A 22,254-nucleotide genomic window follows, 5' to 3' on the forward strand; every position below is an offset into this window, starting at 1 on the left:
GGTTTGAGCCATTGTTGAGAGCTCATCTGAAACATTTTCTTACGTATAAAACAACAGAGATCCAAGAGACTTAAATAAGTCTCCACTTTCAATGTAATTTCATAGGAGACCCATTTAAGGAGATTAGATTTTATAGAGAGCTCTCAAGTGATTCTTCTTTTCCTAAGGAGAATTTCCAATTCACTCTTTGTTCACATGAGCCATTTTCTCTTCCTCCTCCTTTTTTCTCTCTATTCTGTCTCTCTCTCTTTTGCATTGTCTCTTCTCATTAGATCTCTGCGTTTGGTTTTACAGTTATGTTGAGCTTTCTTGGTGAGTCTGTAACAGTCTTCAGCAGCTGAGAGGGAGTGATAGGGAGGAGGCTAAAATTCTCTGACAACTTGTGTGTCTGGAATCTGTGTTAGAGTCAGATAGAAGGATATTAGGAGGCAGAAAGCCCAGCCATTTATACTGCCTCAATCTGCCTTTAAACTTACAACAGGAGGGATGAAGAGGGAAGATAAAAATGGGAAGAACGAGGAAGCCTGAGGTGCCACAAGACAGGGAGGGAACAATCAAGAAATTAAAGATCTAGGAAGGGACATGCGAGAGGAAGAATGAGAGGTGGGGAGGCTTTCTGGAAACCGATGCTGACGTCAAGGAGGTGAAAAAAGTGAAGGAACAGAAAAGAGGGAAGGAACGCATGTGAATTAGAGGCAGGAAAAGAGGCTTCAGAGAGATTGGACTATGGCTGGGAGTATCTATAACAGAATGTCCCTGGAGGAGATTGGATCGATCAGCTCTCTAGAGGGTCCAGGTAAGACACAGAGAGCAGAAGATCAGTTCAGATCTTTAGAAGCATGCTGTGATTTGACTAGAGCAAGAGGGACTTCAGTTTTTACTGTGGTTTTGCAGTTAGAACAGTACACGCAACTGTAATGATGGATGAACTGATTGATATGCCTATTGAGAAGCATCATATTCTCACTGTAGTTGATAACATGGTCAAGGAATACTATTTCTGGTGTTAATTAAAAAATTGAAAATGTAAAAATTATTGATTACAAATATTCAAAGGTATATTGTGTGATTGTAACATACAACTATTAAAATCTAAGACCTTATGAATGCACTAAGAATATATACAGGCTTCATAAAAATTGTCACCAACATTTTTTTTTTACATTCTTCTAGCACATAATGTGTGTGTGCATGTGGAGACAAGGAGGGGTGCATTGAAAGAGAGGTGACAAACCAGTGTCCAATTAGCTTTGTGCATGAGAGCACATCCTGTGTTTGTTACAGCTACCTGGAGAGAATGAGTCTGACAACTTCCTTTATTTTCAGATTTCCTCTCTCTCTTGGCTCCCTTTCTTTGAGGTTCATACCACAATCAAGTGAAATACACTTTCCTTCACCATAAAGTAGTATTATAGGACTGTCCGCTCAACTTCTATCCCCATTTCACTTGAGAGGCTGACAATATATAACAACAACATATCTTTCCTGAATACAGTAAGCAGCGTCGGACTCATGAATAATGCACGATTACATTCAATCACACTCTTACACACCTGTAGGCCGGCTGTGTATCTTGCAATAATAGCAGGGATGACATCTCCAATCCAAAACATGAGCAAGAATTACACATTTATGAGAGACTAGCTTTTAATATTGTAGGTGTGGTGTGTCCTCTGTTTATACAAGCTGTTGAGAAATAAGCAGAGAGAATTATGGGTGTAATAACAGATTGTGTCTAAGGAACTCAAAGATTGTAATTCACTACAGTGAGATCGCAGATGGAGGTGATTTGATCAGTTGTTCTAGTGGTGATATGTGATTGCAGAAATCTAATAACATAATTCTGTGTTGAAACCTTGTGTGTGTTTTATTCAGTGGTTACCTCACAACAGTGCTAAAATCACTGTCAGTGTGAATGGGGCTTTACATTACATTTGTTCATTTAGCACATGCTTTTATGGAATGATTTATAAATGAGAAAAAATAAAAGTAAGGATTGTTGTAGTGGTCTGTGATTAGGTGATTAGGTGACTTGAGGCATGTTTACACAGCCAAATTAATGCTGCTTTTTGCCTGCTCAAAATTTTTGTAAAGATGTAATGCAGCATAAAATCCAGACTAAATTAAGCCTTCAAATCCACAAAACATCAAAGCATACAATTATATTTGCTGTGTAAATGCATTTATGCCACCTCTGAGCAGCATTCAATAGTCTATTGCCAAATTTACACCGCAAAGGTGGCATAGAAGTGCTTCTGAGGTGGCATTTATGTGTCTTTACACAGACAGCTGTTCAGAGGTGACAAATACATTACTCTGCAGTTATAACTGTGTACTTTGATGCTAGAGGCTGATGTTGTCAGGGTTCTGTCACTTCGGTCTAGTGTATTCATGGTTTTGTGACGGAGCCCTGACACTCCCTTCTTGTCTTGTTTTGTGGTGAGAAAACAAGACTGGTTTGCTTGTTTCCTTTCTCGTCTGCATGCTCTGTTTCATGCTGGGGCGTGGTGTTCAGATCCCGGCACTCCTGTCTCAGTTCTGGTTTCGTGTCGGGGTTCGGACACTCACGCTCCAGGTTGTTCTTGCTGTGGGAGCGTGCGATTTCGAGTTCGCTCGGGCCGTGCGCTCCTCTGTCCTCTGTGTGTGTGTGCTTTGTTCGGCACACGGTTCGGTTTCGGCCGTGTGCTTTTTCGTTTTGTTGCACGCAGCTCGTTCTTCGGCTGCGTGCTTTCTCTTGTTTTGTTGTGCTCTGTGTTGCATGCAGCTTGTGTTTTTTCACTGGCTGTGTGCTTTCATGTTTATGTTTTTTTGTGAACACGCTGCTTATGAGTCTCCTCATTAGCTGCGTGTTCGTGTCCTGTTTTGCACATGGCTAGTGATTTTTGTGCTTGTGTTTTAGTTTTTTGTGAGGTCAAGACAATTGACATGAGAGCACATGGCACATAGAACCAAACAAGACCAGCCATGTGCTCTCATGTCAATTGTCTTGACCCCACCCACCTCATTTTCTGATTATTGGTTAATTTGCCCCACCTGTTATCTCGTTACCCTCCTCATTTGCTCCCTTTATAATCTCCTTGTGTTTGCAGTCCTGTGCCGGTTCGTTGTCGATGTTACCCTGTTCGAAGTCCTGCCTTGCCTTGCCAAGCCTTGTCCTGTCTTGCCAGGCTGTTTTCCCCTACGGGCTAGTTTTTGTTGTTAATTTAATTTCTTGTATTAATAAAGCTCTTTTTGCCTCCTGCAATTGAGTCCTCGCTCTATCCCTTCACCCACACCTGACAGATGTGAGTCAAAGCAGGCATAATTTAGTCTGGCTTTAGGAATAATTGCACATTTACACTGAATTTTAAGCAGGAATTAACTTATGAAAAGATACCTAAATGCCTAAAATTGCATTATTGTACAGTTAGAATTCATATGACTGGATCTACTCATGTTTGCATTACTTTAAATATAATACAGTAATCTCCAGACATTTTTGTATACTATGAAGTTTATAGGGTAAAAAGGAATTTAGAAGAAATGTTGATTACATGCTTCATTTCCTGAGAATATGAGAGAACAGACTGATAGAGGCAGAGTTTCCCAAAAGCATCATAAGCAGATCATAGAAACAAATGTACAAATCATCTTTGTTTCCCAAAATCATTGTAACTTAATGAAGTATGGAGATTCTGTGCTGCTAAAAACAGAATTAAAAAGGCACATTTTCAAACAAACTTTGCAAAAAATTCAGTCTTATAAAAGCACAGCCAGTGTTTATCCTTGCTAAGAAATTATCAAGATTAAAGCCCGAAAGATTTAAAGATGGTCCATTAAAATCCATGAGGGGTTTGGAAATATGTAATTAGAAATTGAGTTGAGGCATCTTTATGCAAGTAAATGAGAACAGGAAAAAATGTGAATAATAATTTGGGCTCCAGGGAATGAACAGATTGCAATTAATAGATCACTTGGAGAAATGAGGTGCAGGTTTAAGTGTCTTGAGTTTTAATACACTTTGTTGATATGCTGAACATTTTAAGATGTCAAGTTTAATTTTAAATACAAATATTTTTCATTTTGAGGGTGGGTACCATAAAAATATATGTAGGTAAGAAATACTATGTAGTATGCTATTAGTGCATATAAATGAAAAAGATTCAGTACAATTCTTTTTTTGTGTTCATTTAGCGGATTTAACTATTATTAAAATAATTATAAATTAAATGTATTAAATATAATACACTGAAAAAAGTATTAATTGCATTTACACATTTTTTAAGGTAAGTGGGTGTAGTCAATTTATTAGTTGACTAATTTATTTAAATGTAGCTAAAATAAATTGATTGCAACAACTTACCTTAATTTAGTAAATTCAATTAATATTTTTTTCAGTGTACATTTTATTTTGAATAAAATAATAATCCAAGCTGTTATTAAAATGGTTTTGATAGCCAGCCATTATTATTACCCTATATTTGAACTCTATTTTACTTTTGCTTTAAGCAAAGATTGGCAGCAATAACTGCTTGAAAAATTGCTGTTTTAAGACATTTATGAGCAAACATTGGTACATATATTAAATATCATTAACTGATTGCCAAGCTCAATTTTGGTTACTTATGCAATATGAAAGAGCTAATATGCTCGGAAATGAGTTGAGCATTACTGGCTGAATGTTATTAGGAGAAACAATCAGTCACAGAGTATGAGCTCCAGGTGAAAAAATGAGCGTGACAGCAGGGCAAACGTCCTCACAATGAAAAACAAATGAAAGCAAAAATTGTGGTAAAGTAAAAAATTTAAAAGCGAAATTTAACAATTGAAAGTCATGAATGATTCAGTTTAATAGATGAAGAAATAGATTTTGATGTAACATATGCCAAATTGCAACTAAACTTGTTTTGCCAACCAGGCATCATGCAGAGCTTGAATTAATGTGTGTAAGAGGTTAAAACAGTTTCAGGAAATGACTGTTGTACTTAAGTAATACTATGGCGGATACTATAAGGAGTGGTGGAATGGAAATGAGTCAGAAGCCAAACACTCAGCGGTAGTCCTGAGCTGGGAAAATAAACAGTAAGGCAGCTCTTACATAAAGATAAGCACTACAGAAATCTGACTTGAATGTGACCAGCAGTGAGCTGCTTCAGTATGAAACAGACATACAGTAACAGATGCTTGTTGAACATCAGAGGATGTTGCAAAATTAGTCACATATGCAGTCGATGCAAAAGATGTTTCAGGATTCTAATCCATCATGGCTTAAAGGTCTCATGGGTCAGACTCAAAAACATGTCTGTGGGTATCTTTGGTGTGTGCTTTCATCTTAAATGTCACTCGGTCTCGACAGGACGTCGACCCAGAGTTAGTAATGAGCTTGACCCTGCTGCTCAGAGATAGACAGTTGGATGTGTTTCCATAGAGATATACATTACAAAGCTTCTTGTGGTATTAATTATAGCAAGGAGGTCTATAATATCTGGAGAGAGCTATTCATTAGCGCTTCCATTCATCTCAGTGGTAGTTGCTCGAAATATGCAACCTGCTTTCCACCTCTTAGCTCATGGGCAAAATTTTACTGGGATTTTTAGTTTTAATGTCAACAACAACAAAAAAGTCTAAAAGCACTGTGTGTGTGGCATCAGTTGATGAAAGAAAGTTTATAGCAAATCTTTATTGGATTTTTCTCACATCACTCTCTCATTTGAAGCAAGATCCCAAACTCTGTTCCAAAGACTAGTCAGTTGCTACTTTTAAAAGAATACTAATTATGGAGACAATATACTTTGCAATATACTAAAGAGCAATCTGAATGAACTTATTTGAAGTTTTTAAACATTTAAATGCATGCAATAATAGTTTATATTAAATGCAACTGATATAACGGTGAGCCTTAAATAAATATGATGATCCCCTTATGAGCAACCCTGCCCCCCCAAAAATATAAATTGTATAAAAACTCTTTTATTCTGTGTGAAAACAACATTCTTTGCAAAAAAATAAAAAAATTGTTTGCAAAATTCAATAATTGGTTTTATACTGTTACTGCACTGCAAGCAAATTAATACTGGCTGTATTGTGTTTTTAACCATCCTCCCCCCCCCCCCCCTTGTCTTATAGTAAAGTGGTGTTAGATGTATTAAAAAAAAGCAGGCAATTCAATAAAAATGTATTTGCATAGGTCTTTTTATGGTAAGTATCATTTAAAGGGATAGTTCACCCAAAAGAGAATTTTGACTCTTCAAAATTCCTCAAAATATCTACAAAATTACAAAATACTTTTCTGAGTTTATTGCAATGTATTTTGCCTTTTTTTTTTTTTTTTTATATGATGCTCTCTTAGATTTTGATTTCAGGTAAGATAAGGTACTGCAATATAATTTTACTGCCAACTGAGCTTTTCATACCAGGTGCACACTTATGCTGTCTAGATAGGCTGCTTACTAGTTTTGGAACAGAACCACAGAAAATGGCAGATCTCATCCTTTAATTGGCCAACCTTTGTTTTGTTTTCCATCACAGAAGGAAATCCAGAACGAAAGAAGAGGTTTATTATCTTGGATGTTATTTATCCCTATGAGAACACACATATGCTGGTTTCCCTGTTTTATGGGGGCATTCTGTAGGCGTAATTGTTTTTATACTGTTCAAACTGTATTTTATATCCCTTTACCCTAACCCTACAACTAAACTTACCCCTTATAGAAAAGCATTTTATAGTCCTGAACATTTATAGCCCTGCATTTTTAGAGTTTCACTTCATTCTGTATGATTTATAAGCTTGTTTCCTCATGGGGACCTAAAAATGTCCTCACAAGGTCACAATTGACTGGTATTCACCTTTTAGATATCATGACAAAAACTCATAAAAGATGTATGGATCTCTTTAATTCCATGAAATGAAAAATGACAATGTTTGTGTTTTCCAGTGCTGAAATGTATTCATGAAGACACCTACGCATACATTTTAATATTCTGATCCTGGAGCTCCTCCAGTACTGTTTCGTATGTGTCCCCTATTTGACATTCAGTCTGTGAGTACTTTACTGATGAGTTGAATCAGGTGAACTCCCCTAGACATATCCACACATCTGAAATGTGCCCAGGACCAGGATTGGGAATAACAGGTTTTATAAAAATACATTACAGCATAGTTCTATAAATCCATATTTACTATGCTATAATTATTATATATTAATTGCTTTTTCTTTAAAGACAATATGAAGACTGTACACTTAAAGTCTGCTAAATTGAAACAACTATTTTTGTACTTAATGCACTTCAATTGTGCAGAAGTAGTGTTGAAGTCCAACTAAGACATATACTGAAGTATATTTGATTGTGCTAAAGTGGAACTATTGCAAGTATTACTTCAGGTAAACTTTAAATATTTTGTATTTAAAGACCGAAATTATTCAAAGATCATACAGTCCAGTAAGAAATGTGCATTTTGCAATAAAGAAATACTCCAAATAAAGTTTAATTGTATTTTTTTTATCAGCAAGTTTCGAGTGATATGTCAGTAAATATGTTAATAGATTTGAACTACTTAGTATGAAATAAATGTATTTTAAATATATATATATATATATATATATATTTTTTTTACTAGGGACACCTTTTAAATAGTTCTTTGACATTTCTTCATTGCGTTGAAAGTAGATGTTATTTTTTGATAGTTATGCCTTTAGCAGGTGCTTATACCCAAAGCAATATTGCTTTCAAAGTATGCTTTTTTTATGTTCTTAAAAAAGAACAAAAACTTAGTAGTTGTAAAATATGTGCAGGGAGACTCAGGTGTGAATTTCAATCTAATATTTAAAATAAACCCAGCTAAATCTTAATTGAATTTGATGGCATTGACGTTCAAATAGCAGCCATATCACCCTGTTGCCCACTGAAGCTAAGCAGGGTTGAGCCTGGTCAGTACCTGGATGGGAGACATCCTGGGAAAACTAGGTTGCTGATGGAAGAGGTGTTAGTGAGGCCAGCAGGGTCTGTGTGGGTCCTGACACCCCAGTATAGTTATGGGGACACTATAATGTAAAAAACACCGTCCTTCGGATGAGACATTAAAAAGAGGTCCTGATTCTCTGTGGTCATTAAAAATCCCAGGATGTCCTTTGAAAAAGAGTAGAGGTGTGACCTCGGCATCCTGGCCAAATTTGCCCATTGGCCTCTGACCATCATGGCCTCCTAATTATCCCCATACACTGATTGTCTCCTCTCCACCAGTAAGCTGGTGTGTGGTGGGCGTCCAGGTGGATGCTGCACATTGGTGGTGGTTGAGGAGATTCCCCCTTTCTATGTAAAGTGCTCAGAAAAAATCACTATATAAATTTAACAAATTATGATTATTATTAAATAATACCTAATTTTATGTCTAAAAAACAATAATTAAATAATAATAATTAAAATAAAAAATGCATATATTAAATTCCTTATAACAATCAATTAAATTAGCCTACTTGTGCTTTTATTTACACATTTTTTTATTACAAGAAACTGACTTAGGCTTCACTTTTTTATACAAAATTTCACTTTAATTTCTTCTTTAAAAAATGACATGTACATTACTGGATTTCTCATAATCTGTTTGCTGTATCCTCCAGCATTGACCAATCCCACAACATGAATTGCTCTGTCACACATCATTTTATGTTTCATTGTGTTTGGTTTGAAGTAGACTATGCAACATGTCTGAAAACTGAACAAAGGAAAATAGAGTTGAGAACACAAGGGAAACATGAACGTGTTCTGTGTGAGCGATGCAGATTGCTGCAGGGGGAATTTAAGAGAATTACATCAGAGCCATGGGGTGAAGACTCATGAATCTTTCTAGAAACTTCCTTTCATGAAACTCTGTTTGAGTTTGAGGAGATTCAGTTTTGATGCTTCTCTACTGCTCTGATCTTTTCTCATGTATATTCAAGTGCATCTCAAGTAAGAAAATAAATATTTATTTGATCCTTTTTTCTAGCAAATCTTAAATATGTACAAACAAATAACTTACACAACCCTGGAAACAATACATTTATTTCCCATTAACATTTCTGTCATTTGAACGGTGTATGGTTGAGTGCTTCTGAAATGATAAATATGATTATCTCAACATAATGTTTTATTCATGCTTTTTTCGGTTTCCACAATTTCTTGTCTCCAAAAATCGTTTGAGTGCACGCTCTTAAACTATAGGCCGAACTTTAGACACCAGTGGAGGTCAGTCAGCATAGAACCAATGACATCAGCTGAGAAATTAAACTGTTTACATCACTTATATGGTCTACACTGTAAAAAAAAATCTGTAAAATTTACGGTAAAAAACTGGCAGCTGTGGTTGCCAGAATTCTACCGTAAAAAATACGGTAGCAACGTTTTAGGTTTTACGGTTTTAACTTAAATTTACAGTTAAATACTGTAATTTCTTTAACTGATAAAATCTCAATATACCAACCTATTAAAGTACTGAAATCTGTTTTGTTCCTTTGAAATACACTGATAACCACCAAATGCAGGTGATAATAAGAAAGTCACATGATGAGCCAAAGCCCATCACAAGCAACTTTTAAACAATAGCATATACAGAAGGTGCACAGTGTCATTCACACAAGCACTAAACACCATCATGGTGAGACTCCTTAAACTGAAATATGCTATAAACATTAATTTAACAACATTAGATGTAACATACAACCCTAATAAACATAACTGATAAGAAAAAACTAAGAAGAAACATAGTTATTTCAAAGAAAAAACGTCAAATTCAAACAAAATTTGAAATGGAACGTAGGGAATTCTGGGAACGTTAACCATGTAACAGGTTTTTACCGTAGCATTTTCACAGTTTTTTACCGTTAAAATCACGATCATTTTTTACAGTGTAGAGATGGACTAATTTCTAATGTACTGTCATTTGAGTGGCCTGTTCCTCTATGAAAGGATGGAGAAATGTCTTCTTTCTAATCCTCAGCGATGCAAAGTCTTCTAGACACCTTGAGTGACAGCACCAGCTCCACCACAGCCAATGACCTGGACCTCATCTTCCTCAAAGGAATCATGGAGAGTCCAGTGGTGAGTCATCTGCTTTCTTAACTTGATGTCAATGTGTCCACATGAGGCTTCTTTAATTATGAGTCTGTCAACTGATTATTTAATTATGAGTCCCTCTCTGTGAAAGTTATTATTTGATCCGTTTATCAAAATTGAAACCTATGGGTCCTTTTTATATTTCCGGGGTTCTCAGAAGTTGTCATAGTTGAGTAAACTTCTACAGCAGTGAGCGAAAAAGAGATGTTGTATTAGAAACACTCACACTGCAGCATTAGATAGGCCTAGTTTTCTTTTTGTAAATTAATGGTAAGGTAATAAAACAAAGTATAGTGATAGAAATGTGCATTAATAAAAAAAGACCTTGCTTGCCCCATCCTTGATTCGAGTAAAATAGTTTTAGTTGATGATGGATAAAAAAATGGAATATTAATGATCCAGAAAATCTATAGACATTTCTCCCAACACCTTTACTGTGCTGTTTGGCCACAGGCTGGGATTTGGTGTGATTTCTAGACTTTTAAAATATTAATAGCCAAGAAAAGTTGCTTGGATTTGTGGTAGTGGTTGATTTTCCCCCGAGGTCAATTGTGAAGCTGGTCAGATGGATTTTAGCATTCCACATAAATATGAAATGATGTATTGTTGATGTAGATGTTGATAATGTTGTGTAAGTTATTTCAAGTAGTTAAACTAATGTCAAACCACACTTCTGAAAAATAGGTGAGATACAGTAGTCTTATAGATATGGATTTTTCAACACATAGGCATGCCAAATCTGAATTTGCACTGTGTATTTTAATAATAATAATACAAAACATAGTTTATTGCACTGCATGTTGCAGAGTGTGTTCCTATTAGTGCCATGCAAGCAGCTCATCATCTGGTATTTTCAGCATTTTAGAGTGACTCCATCTCTGTTTTGAGTTTTAAGTGTATTTTGGAAAGCAATACTCTATGTGTCAGATACACTTTATTATCACATTCGCATAATTTACAACATTTGTGTGGACAGATTATTACAGAATTTCACAAAGATTTGTAACAAGAAGCATTTGTTAACCCATTGTCACAGAAACCTAAAAGGCTTCCTTGCTGTTTTCTATTAAAATGAAAACTTGAGGGTTTTACTCTTGCAAGTGAAGAAATTAAATCATGCCTATTGCAATTATTATTGTAAAGTAAATTACAATTAAATATCTTATAAATATTAATAATAATGTTACTATTTCTTCTTTTCAGTCCCACTTAGAGCTATCGGGCCTGAAGGATCTCAGACAGAAGAATTTAATATAATGGGAAAATGCTTTGACTATGGTTTAAAGTGAATTAACTTTGATATTGTTGAACTATTATGCCTTTAATGTTGTGGCAATTTTTCCTTGTGACATCAGAAAAGGTATTAAATGAAAGCTAGAAATTCCATTTCTGTGATACAATAGCGACAGTAAGTAAGTAGGCTAGTTAACTATATTAAAGTAACCTAAAAGGTCATTAATGAGTAAATAAAAGATTATAACTATCCAATCAAACTTAAAAAGGTACATTTATACTAAATACATAAACAGTACAGGGACTCAAATGAGTGTAATGTTTTTATATCTGTTAAATTTTCATGAACTGTCCAAATGAAACGAGTCACTAGTATTAATCAGACTTTCCAGAAATGTAAATGAGAGAGGAGACTGTTTCGGTGAAGACATTTGATTATTCTCTCAGCTCAGTGTTTGGTCACGTGGCAGTGGCACGTTACAAAATAGCTTGTTACTGGATAAGCTAAACTGCTTTGTCACACTACTGAAACATGTACAGTAGTTAGTAGCTCAGCTCATTTAGTTAAACTTTGCCTGAAGTAATGTTTTCAACAGAAAACATGATGTATTTTAAAAATGTTCATGACAATGGCAAAAATCATTCTGAATTTGGTCAGACCAATCAAATCACCTTCACCTTCACAGGTCATGTGCTGAAAATTCTGATATTATCTACCCACCCTCATGTTCAAAACTCACTTTTTTTCCCCATATTAATTAAACTTGGAATGTTTTGTGTGTGCAGTCCCGTGAGCACTATGAAGAGCCGAAGCTGGAGGCGGTGAGGGACAATAATATGGAGTTAGTGCAGGACATCCTGAGAGACCTCACCACCCTCACACCTGACAGTCAGGCAGCAAACGAGCTCGCCTGCATCCTCAACGAGCCACACTTTCAGGTACAAGCAGAAACAGTCGAGCAAAAAATAACAAAATATTTTGAATCGTTTCATTTAGATTTTTGAAGTGGTTTCCCTCAATGCCTGCTTTATTTTCTGCAGTCTTTACTTGAAACACATGACTCTGTAGCTTCCAAAAGCTACGAGACTCCGCCTCCCAGCCCTTGTGTATTTATGGACTCTGCGCTCAACAACCAGCCTGTGCCTCCCGATGCTGTCAGGATGGTGGGCATCCGCAAAGTGTCTGGAGAGCACTTGGTGAGACTTAATCTAGTCTAATAAAGTGTTTTTCAACAACAAAAAAACACTGATTTTTAAAGTTGTTTGAATCACATTCTGTTCTCTCTGCCAGGGCGTGACGTTTCGGGTGGAGGGTGGAGAGCTGGTGATTGCTCGGATCCTGCACGGGGGCATGATAGATCAGCAGGGCCTGCTGCATGTGGGAGACATCATCAAAGAGGTGAACGGAAAAGAAGTGGGGAGTGACCCGAAGGTTCTTCAGAACATGCTGAAAGAGTCCAGCGGCAGCGTGGTCCTCAAAATCCTCCCCAGTTACCAAGAACCACACACACCACGACAGGTGGGCAACATTCAGATCGATTTTTGTTGAGTAAATACTCAACAAAAAATAGTGACTAGTAATTATAAATGTTTGTAGACCTTCAATGAAATCAGATCACAGGAGACATATTTGAGACATGGTACTGTACTTCCAGGTGTAAACGACAGTTACTTTACCACTTTTCTATCTTTGGCCGTCAAACAACAACATGACAACTTGAGTCAGCTCACTTGCTGATGTACCTAATGATTTGGAATAAATCAGAAAGCACAAGCTTGTATATCTGGTTGTTATGTTGAAACACTAAATATAATGGTAGACGACGAGAAAATAGTTTCAGGAAGTCAGACAGTCGACTTGTCATAAACAGCCCATGATGAAGCCCATGGGCATTTAGTATACAAATGTTTACCCTAACTAAAATCAAAAGTTGTCCTTAAATATTCTTACGATGAAGCATACTGCTATAAAACAAATCCATGTAATCATCTACATTTCCAGTTATTTCTGAATGTTGTCTGAATGCTTAAAATGTCAATTTTTTAAATGTTTAAAAATATATATTTTTTCTTGGTAATGTGAACATTACAGACAACAGTAAGGGATTGTTCCATTTTACTATCTTGCAAATATAGAAACGTTACATTTCAATGTTCTCTAAATCATCTGAAAATTGTAAGTAATTATGTTTAAAAAATGTTAGACGAATGTCCAACTAAAATGATACAGTAAAATATAAATGCTTTTGTGCTGATGTTTTGAGAACCGGATAACTTTGAACGAACATTCTATTAATGTCTCATGATTTTGAGAGAACGTTGCCAAAGTTCTGAGAACATTCACTGCTAATTGGGTTGGATCTAGTGTGAATCAAACATTAGATCCAATTCTTTTAATTCAATTCTTCTTAATAAAATAGAACATCACAAAATCACGGATGTGTTAAATTAGGTCTTAGTATATGGATTCTTAGTATATGGATGTGCCATAATAACACCGTAGAATAAAGGAATTTGCCAAAAAAAATAAAATAAAAAATGTTTTGTATGTGTCTGACAGTTCAGTAAGCTTAAAAGCTTGATGGACAAAATGGTGGATAACAACAAGACTTGTCGCAGTGATTTGATTGGCTATTTAGGCTGTCAGTCTGTTGTAAGGGGTATACCCAGATGAATGTTAATACTGGATGTCATTGAACCAAAATGCTCACATGCTGACACAAACATGTGAACACACATGTAACTAACATCTACTGCAATAACCTTGGTTCAAAATGCCTTTACATCAACATCTTTGAGATCAAACTGGGCTGCACTGTTGGGTTCGGGCACCTGTCTCTCTGCCAAAGCATGCTGGGAGATTTGGTGCATTATGGCAAAGGCCTTCCTGTTTTTGATGCTGTGCCACCCCACCTACTGAGATGAGACACCAACAATCTTCAAGTCTACCCTTTTTCTGCTTCATCTTCCCCACATTCTGCTTTTCTGAGATCTTATTAAATGAGAATCAAATGAGTGAAATTCTGTTTCTCCGCCCATATGGTGCCGTATTCAGAGTGTCCCATCTGTGCCTGTCTTTATTTGATCCCAAAATAAACTAACAGCTTCCTGTACCTGCTGCCAATATCATGGGACTGGACATCATAGTGTCATGTTACTAATGTGATGCACGCTTCTATGATGTGAATATTCATGTTTTTGAGAGCTGCTGTAGGTGTTTGTGCTGGCAGATGGTATTGTTGGCATGTGTTGTGTTGTGTGTGGAGGATGCTGGTTGTTGACTGTCTGAATGATGTAATCCAGGCATATTTTCTGTGTGTTGATGTTCCAGTACCTAATAGCAACATTCCACTGGACTGCCCCCCCCCCCTCATTTATCAGATTTGATCTTAGAGTGTGTGTACTCTTAAATATTTATAAACACGAAAGTGCTTAGCGTCATGTCAGGGTCTGAGCAGACATACTCACTTTTTATTGTCGGAGTACTGCACGATTTTTAAAATGTAAGCTGTTCTTACAGCTCGTTGTTCTAAATTATGATGATTGGTGATATTTTATATGTTAATGACATTAATTAGGAGTCGTTTACAAGGCAGAGAGCTGAAACCATTCAATTGCATGCAAGTTCAAGATCATTTGCGATTCATAGATTTCACATCTGAAAGAGACGCGTACGCACGTTTTCTGTTCGTACGTTCATTCTATGAATCAAACGTATGCATATTCGAGATATGATCGTAAGATCAAATTTAGGATGGTTTGTGTGCAACATTTTATAAATGAGGCCCCCCCCCCAGGTGACTACAGTTGCCATGACAACAGGATTTTAGGCCCTGATATTCCTCTTGAAGGGATAGTTCAACCAAAAATAAAAATCCCATCTTAATTTACTCACCCGCATGTTATTTTAAACCCGTGGGAGTTTCTTTATGAAATGTTTGCTGAAAGTCTTCTCCTCCTACATCTTGTTTGGCTACGTTTTCCCATGTGAAAAAGAAGTGTGCCTAATTATATTGAATGTTTACTTGTAGTACACTTCAAATCTTCAGATCAAAAAAACATATATTTTAAAAAACAAAAAAACTCTACCTTCAGATAATATATTAATGAAAAAAAGTGTATTTAAACTTTTATGACTGTTTCTTAACACACTTAAGTACACTTGTAAAAAGTCTACTTTCCATATAATGTCAAATTAAAAGTTTTACATTAAATTATATTTGAAATAATTTTGTCAGAATATTTAGGCAGTACACTTTACTTTACATAGTACTTCTTTTTCACAAGGCTTAGTATTAAATTTATAATTTATATTAATAAACATATAATATTTCACACTTAATTTGAGAGATTGCAGTTTGAATGGCAATAAAATATTTAATGATATTGATCTTTTTTTCCCTCAAACATTTCATATTTCATCTCAAGCTGATTCTTACACTCTTGTCTACTAAGTAAAAAAAGCACACTAACGTTTGGGGACAAACAACCCTTCATTAGGAAAAACATTCATTGGGAAAAAAAAAGTTGTGGATTTGATATAAATGGCTGTACAAATGAGGAGAGGTTTCATTCGTGTAAAATATTTTTCGTAGTTCATATTTTTAAGTAATAATTAGTATTATGGTATAGTATTCTTATATTAATATTCATTTATATTTTGATTATGCATTTATAGTCTGTGTGAAAGAGGTAAATAAGTAGAAGATAGTTTTATTGCGACCTTCATGTAACAGGAAAAAAGTTGTATTAAAATCAACCTAAAATCAACATAAACTTAAACATAAAAGATTACCTGAAGTTGAATAGTGAGTGTATATTTATGTTGACAATATAAGGAAGCACTAGAGATTGATATGCCCACTTTCATTTATGCGAGACATGCACCACTAAAGTTTTCAACAGGTTGACAGTATGGCAATCTGATTGATGGACATATTCAATAATAAGAACCATGTGTTTCTCTTTACTCTTTCTCCCTCCTTCCCTCTCTCTCTCTCTGTCTGTCTGTCTATCTGCAGGCCTTTGTGAAGTGTCACTTTGACTATGACCCCTCTCATGACAACCTGATCCCCTGTAAAGAAGCTGGACTCAAATTCAGCAGTGGAGACATCCTTCAGATCTTCAACCAGGAGGACCCCAACTGGTGGCAGGTGCGCACACGTGTGTGTGTGTGAATGTGAATATATGTTGGTGATCCTTAAGCTCTGTATGGTGGTCTTATCGTGACTCTGGCCTCACCTGCAGGCATGTCACCTGGAAGGAGGCAGTGCAGGCCTGATCCCCAGTCAGCTGCTAGAGGAGAAGAGAAAAGCGTTTGTCAAGAGAGATCTGGAGCTCTCTAGCACAGGTAGGACACAGGGCACTAAAGTTATTCATATATAATGAATTCGTAATTGTAAGAGACGTAAGAAAGAATATAGCATGAAAGCATTCAATGCAGCAGTGAAGTGATAAGCATAAATTTCAATTGTTTTAACTGTTGTTTTTTTTTTTTTTTTTTCTATCTATATAATATTTTATCTCCTTCATAAAAACTATTACATGAATTTTACAATTAAACATGCATTTTGATTTGCTCAGTGACATAGTAAACAAACATTTACCCACAGGAAAGGAAAATCCTTCATAAAAAGTAAGAGGAATTAAGACATCAATAAAGAATTTTTCCATAGACTCTCAGTGACATATCTGACTTCAAAAGAGCACATCTGCTAACAGCCTGAGGCGATGCTGAATTGAGAGTAGCGCTCCCTGGAGGAATATCCGCATGATTCACTTAATAAAGAAGAACCCTTTGGTGTTGATTATAAGAACAAGCCCTTATTTATTCATCCTCAGATCATTCCAGATCTGTATGCTGTTATTTTACTCTGTGAACTTCAGTAATTACATTGGAATGATCTAAAAGATTTCATAAGTATGGCTTGAGGTTAAATGGACAGTGATGTGTTTGTCTCCTGTAGTAGACAGGAGTCATTCTGTGTGTTTATACTACCAGGATGTGTGCTGATGTCCGCAGGGCCTCTGTGTGCAGGGATTGGGGGTAAGAAGAAGAAGAAGATGATGTACTTGACCACCAAGAACGCCGGTAAAGATGGCTGCTGTCCAGTGCGACGGATGCGCATGTGTTGTACTCTTGTTCTCTGTTGTGATTGTTGTGTTGAAGTTTGTTTCATGCTAAAATTACACTGTTTAAATGTCGTTTGTGTAATGGGTTTGTAGTCAGTTCCATTTCAGGAGAGCTACTTCAGGTTCATAAACTAAAATGTGTTTGTTGACTCAAAGAAAATGAGAAATATAGTAAATGGAACCTCGATAAAAGCCATATGTGACTCTGGAGCACAAAACCAGTCTTAAGTCGCTGGGGTATATTTGTAGCAATAGCCAAAAATACATTGTATGGGTCAAAATGATTGATTTTTCTTTTATGCCAAAAATCATTAGGACATTAAGTAAAGATCATGTTCCATGAAGATATTTTGTAAATTCCCTGCCGTAAATATATCAAAACTTAATTTTTGATTAGTAATATGCATTGCTAAGAACTTCATTTGGACAACTTTAAAGGCGATTTTCTCAATATTTCGATTTTTTTGCACCCTCAGATTCCAGACTTTCAAATAGTTGTATCTTGGCCAAATATTGTAACCATACATCAATGGAAAGCTTTCAGATTATGTATAAATCTCAATTTCTATAAATTTACCCTTATGACTGGTTTTGTGGTCCAGGGTCACATTTATCTGACAAGCTGAACTGGAACTGACAAATGATACATTTCGATATTGTGACTAAATCAGACTAACAATAGATGAGATCTTTTCACCATACCAGAGTTCGACCGACATGAGTTGAGGATCTACGAGGAAGTGGCCAAGATGCCTCCGTTCCGCAGGAAGACGCTGGTTCTGATTGGAGCACAGGGTGTGGGCCGCCGCAGCTTGAAAAATAAAATTTTGGTGTCTGACCCACACCGCTATGGAACCACCACACCTTGTCAGTGCATATTTATATTTTTAATGTAATATTTATGCATTAAATATTAAAATTGGCATCATGTTGGATGTGATTAAAGTGGGGCCACATTTACTGTTATTAAATAATATTATTATAATTATTAACCCATAATTTATCAGTAATGCGACCCTATAAGAAACAACCAACCAACTCAGAACCATCCAAAAATTACACTTAAATATTAAAAATGTACTTAATATTAAGAAATAAAACACGTGTGTACATCTGATTATTTGCAGTGCTACTGTTAATTGGCCCTTTTTGTCCCTCTGGACAGACACATCTCGTAAACCTAAGGTGGATGAGAAGGAGGGACAGATGTACCTGTTTATGTCTCGCAGCGAGATGGAAACTGACATCAAATGTGGCCGTTTTCTTGAACACGGGGAATATGACGGAAACCTGTACGGCACCAAGATCTACTCTATTCATGAGGTTGTGGACTCCGGCAAGATTTGCATTCTGGATGTCAATCCGCAGGTACTCTTTTTACATTTTTGATATACTAAAGATTATTAGTGGCCACTTTTTCAACAGTGCTGGTTCCTGAAATATCTTTTTTTTAAAATTCCATTATCCCATAGGGAAAGGTAAATCACAGCATTCAAACACATACAACCTTTGAATTGAAGCAACAAAGTACTTGATTTTTTAAATCTAAATACCTTTAAAAAAATGATATTCGATACCGTTTTTGATACAACACGGAACAACTGCCATTAAGGGCATAAAATTGGATTTTTAATGAAAGATTATTATTTTCCCCTACTTTTACCCAGAATAGGGTGCTGCGAGTGCGAGCATTATGGAGCACTATAACATAATGTATGTTTCATTCTTAGTGTAAGGCGTCCTTGTGCAGAAACTCCAAATATGCCTCTCAAAAGTAATATAATAATATGTTGTTCCAGGAAATAACTAAAGGGTCCAGCTGTTGTTGTAACTGGAAAAAAGAAGAGAAACGCTTTAACTGATCAAACATAAGGACAATATACACAACTGCGACTCTACAGTATATGGTTTATCTGTGTTCTTCATGCCATCTTGGGTATTTTGCAGAAAAATGAAACTATTTGAGGTCTTCTGCTGCTGTAGCCCATTCCACTTCTGGAACCCAACTATTGCACACTATTGGCAAAATTTGACTGTTCATAGAAATATTCTAGGCTAAATACCACTAATACCTGATGCAGATTATTTGTATTAAAATGGGAAGTCTTTTGGGGCAGTTTTACAAATATACAGTTATACAATTATCACCCCATTTCATGTTTCATTGTTCTCCTACAGGCGCTCAAAGTTCTGCGAACAGCCGAGTTTCTTCCATATGTGGTGTTCATCGAAGCCCCAAACTTTGAGGTTCTGAAAGACATGAACAGATCTGCCATTGAAGCTGGTGTTGTGACTAAACAGATGACGGTAATTTATTTCTTGATGCCCTCAGAATGATTAGTTCCTTGAATGTTCACTTTATTCCTTGAGTCTCTCTCATTTAATCTCTCTCTAGGACTCAGAACTCAAACGGACAGTGGATGAGAGTGAAAGGATCCAGAGGGCATACAGTCACTATTTTGACCTGAGCATTGTGAATGACAACCTGGACGGAGCGTACCGCAGCCTCAGGAGGGCTCTGGACAGACTCAACATAGACCACCAGTGGGTTCCTGTCAGCTGGGTCTTCTGAGAGCAGTTGGGTTCTTCGGTCTGCATTTCCCACAGTGGCTAGAAGTCTAGTTAACTGCTGTAATCTATGTGAACTTGCCTGTTCTTTAGACTTTTGCACAAAAAAACATGACGATACAAAGCTAGTTTATTATTTTCTAAAGAAACGAAGCTGATCTGTATATCTGTATTTGTTTTAAAGGAGTTCTGTACAGTGCTGTACGTTTGTTATTCCTGTGAGAGTAGGGCTGTATATTTGTATAGAAACTGTAGAATATGCTTTAGCACCCTACGTTACAATACAGCTATTCAGAATCATGTTGGATATATCAATGCTATATGATCACGTAGTGTTTTGCAGGGATTGTTTAGTTTTGATGTTTACAAAGCAAGAATCGAAGAGTGTTTTGGCGTGTCATATTCCCGTGCATGTTCGATTCGTTTGCGTTATTTCTTGTAACATTCGTTAGTACAAAATCCATTTCAGTTCAGAAAATGACAACAGCAAATGTGTCACGATATACGTAATTTCAAATTGATTGGTCTTTATGTATTATATAAGGATTTAAAGGGGTGGTTGACTCTATTTTTTTGGCTTGATTGTGTTTATGGGGTGCAGTCAAACATAAAAAAAACGCATTATTTTTCACATAATTTAACTTTATTCTACACCGCTCTGTCCCTTCTCTGATAAACACCCCGATTATGTCCTGGTTTTATGAAGCCCCTCCCTCAGAAATACGTGATAGGCTCAGATTGTTTAGCTGGCCCAGTGTGTTGTGATTGGCTAAACCACCTCTAGTGCACGTCTAAACCGTTTAAACATCCCGCCCCTCGCTTCAGCTGCATGTGCTCCGGTTGTATTGTAAACAATGGCATCGTCTATATTGCTTATCAATTTGAAGCTATTATTATCCCGATTGAGGATGTTAGTGAAGAGGATCGCACAGAACCTGTGCAAGCATGGCTTTTAATGGTATGTTTTTTGTTTGTTGTTTAGATACGCTGTTATTTGTAAGTGCTACTGCTTCTGTTAGCTTTTAATATACGGTTTTATTCTGATTAAAGCTTTAATACCGCACGCGCCCATGTATAACGCTTCTCATAGCTATGTGAAAATAAGTGTATAATTGGAACAGTTTGTTGGAGCTGCTGATAGTCTGAATGAGAGAGAGATGCAGAGCAGAGCATGTGCGAGGAACAGTATTAAGAACTGCTGCTTTAGAACATATGATTTTGAAACTTGTGAATCCATTAGAATTGTTAGAAGACAGAATAGCGATTCATATATGAATAGATTTTTACGTGCACCCCAAGTTTTCTCTTCCTCTTCGCAGGACAACATGGCCTCACCCCCTTCATTGCGTGTTCCAGGGGTTTATCTGTGTTCGTGACGTAACGGATCTGGGAAGTAACTCGTTGTAGTCCCTACAAGCCGTTTTTGTAGGCATTAAACTGCCAGAATTTTAAAAAGAGGACAACTCTGTTTGCATTGAACATTCAGCACTGCAACTTTGCAGATATTGTTTATGCTCAAACAGCAACATTACACACTAACTAACGTTAAAAAAGTGAAATCGCAATCAGCCACCCCTTTAAGATTTAAATTGTATCATTCCAATGCAAGAATTCTAAAATGTTTCACTGTGACTGATTAATCGCAGTATTCTGCAGTCATATATTTTTCTAGAACGATGATAAACTGTATAATTGACCTTTGCCCAGGAAAGTGATTTCTGGCATGGCTGTACTAGTTTCACTGTGTCTCTCGTATCACTCCACAATCTCTTCTCACATAATAAAATATTAACAACTAAAATCAGAAGTTCATGATCATTTATTTGGCAAGTAGCCAAATTTATATATATATATGGTTTTTAAAGTATTTTTTCCCTCACGTGTGCACAGCTTTACAAAGGTTTTTCAATAGTTTGCAGTAATTATATACAGGTCCTTCTCAAAAAATTAGCATATTGTGATAAAGTTCATTATTTTCTGTAATGTACTGATAAACATTAGACTTTCATATATTTTAGATTCATTACAACACAACAGAAGTAGTTCAAGCCTTTTATTGTTTTAATATTGATGATTTTGGCATACAGCTCATGAAAACCCAAAATTCCTATCTCAAATAATTAGCATATCATGAAAAGGTTCTCTAAACGAGCAATTAACCTAATCATCTGAATCAACTAATTAACTGCAAAAGATTCCTGAGGCTTTTAAAAACTCCCAGCCTGGTTCATTACTCAAAACCGCAATCAT

The 22,254-nt window shown here is 36.2% G+C and overlaps 1 protein-coding gene across 1 annotated transcript; it reads left to right on the forward strand.

The window, feature by feature from the left end:
• The first annotated feature begins 682 nt into the window (after nucleotides 1-682).
• LOC306858007 (MAGUK p55 subfamily member 2-like) lies at nucleotides 683-21,801 on the forward strand. Its single transcript, XM_079398343.1, has 12 exons — nucleotides 683-796; nucleotides 9,956-10,056; nucleotides 12,091-12,243; nucleotides 12,346-12,501; nucleotides 12,596-12,823; nucleotides 16,326-16,457; nucleotides 16,552-16,654; nucleotides 17,342-17,395; nucleotides 18,142-18,303; nucleotides 18,602-18,804; nucleotides 19,615-19,743; nucleotides 19,832-21,801. The coding sequence occupies exons 1-12, from the start codon at nucleotides 727-729 to the stop codon at nucleotides 20,006-20,008; spliced, it is 1,668 nt and encodes a 555-aa protein (XP_079254469.1). The 5' UTR covers nucleotides 683-726; the 3' UTR covers nucleotides 20,009-21,801.
• Nucleotides 21,802-22,254: the final 453 nt, after the last annotated feature.

This window comes from Barbus barbus (assembly GCF_936440315.1).
Source record: "Barbus barbus genome assembly, chromosome: 38".
In the NCBI taxonomy this organism is placed as follows: Eukaryota; Metazoa; Chordata; class Actinopteri; order Cypriniformes; family Cyprinidae; genus Barbus; species Barbus barbus.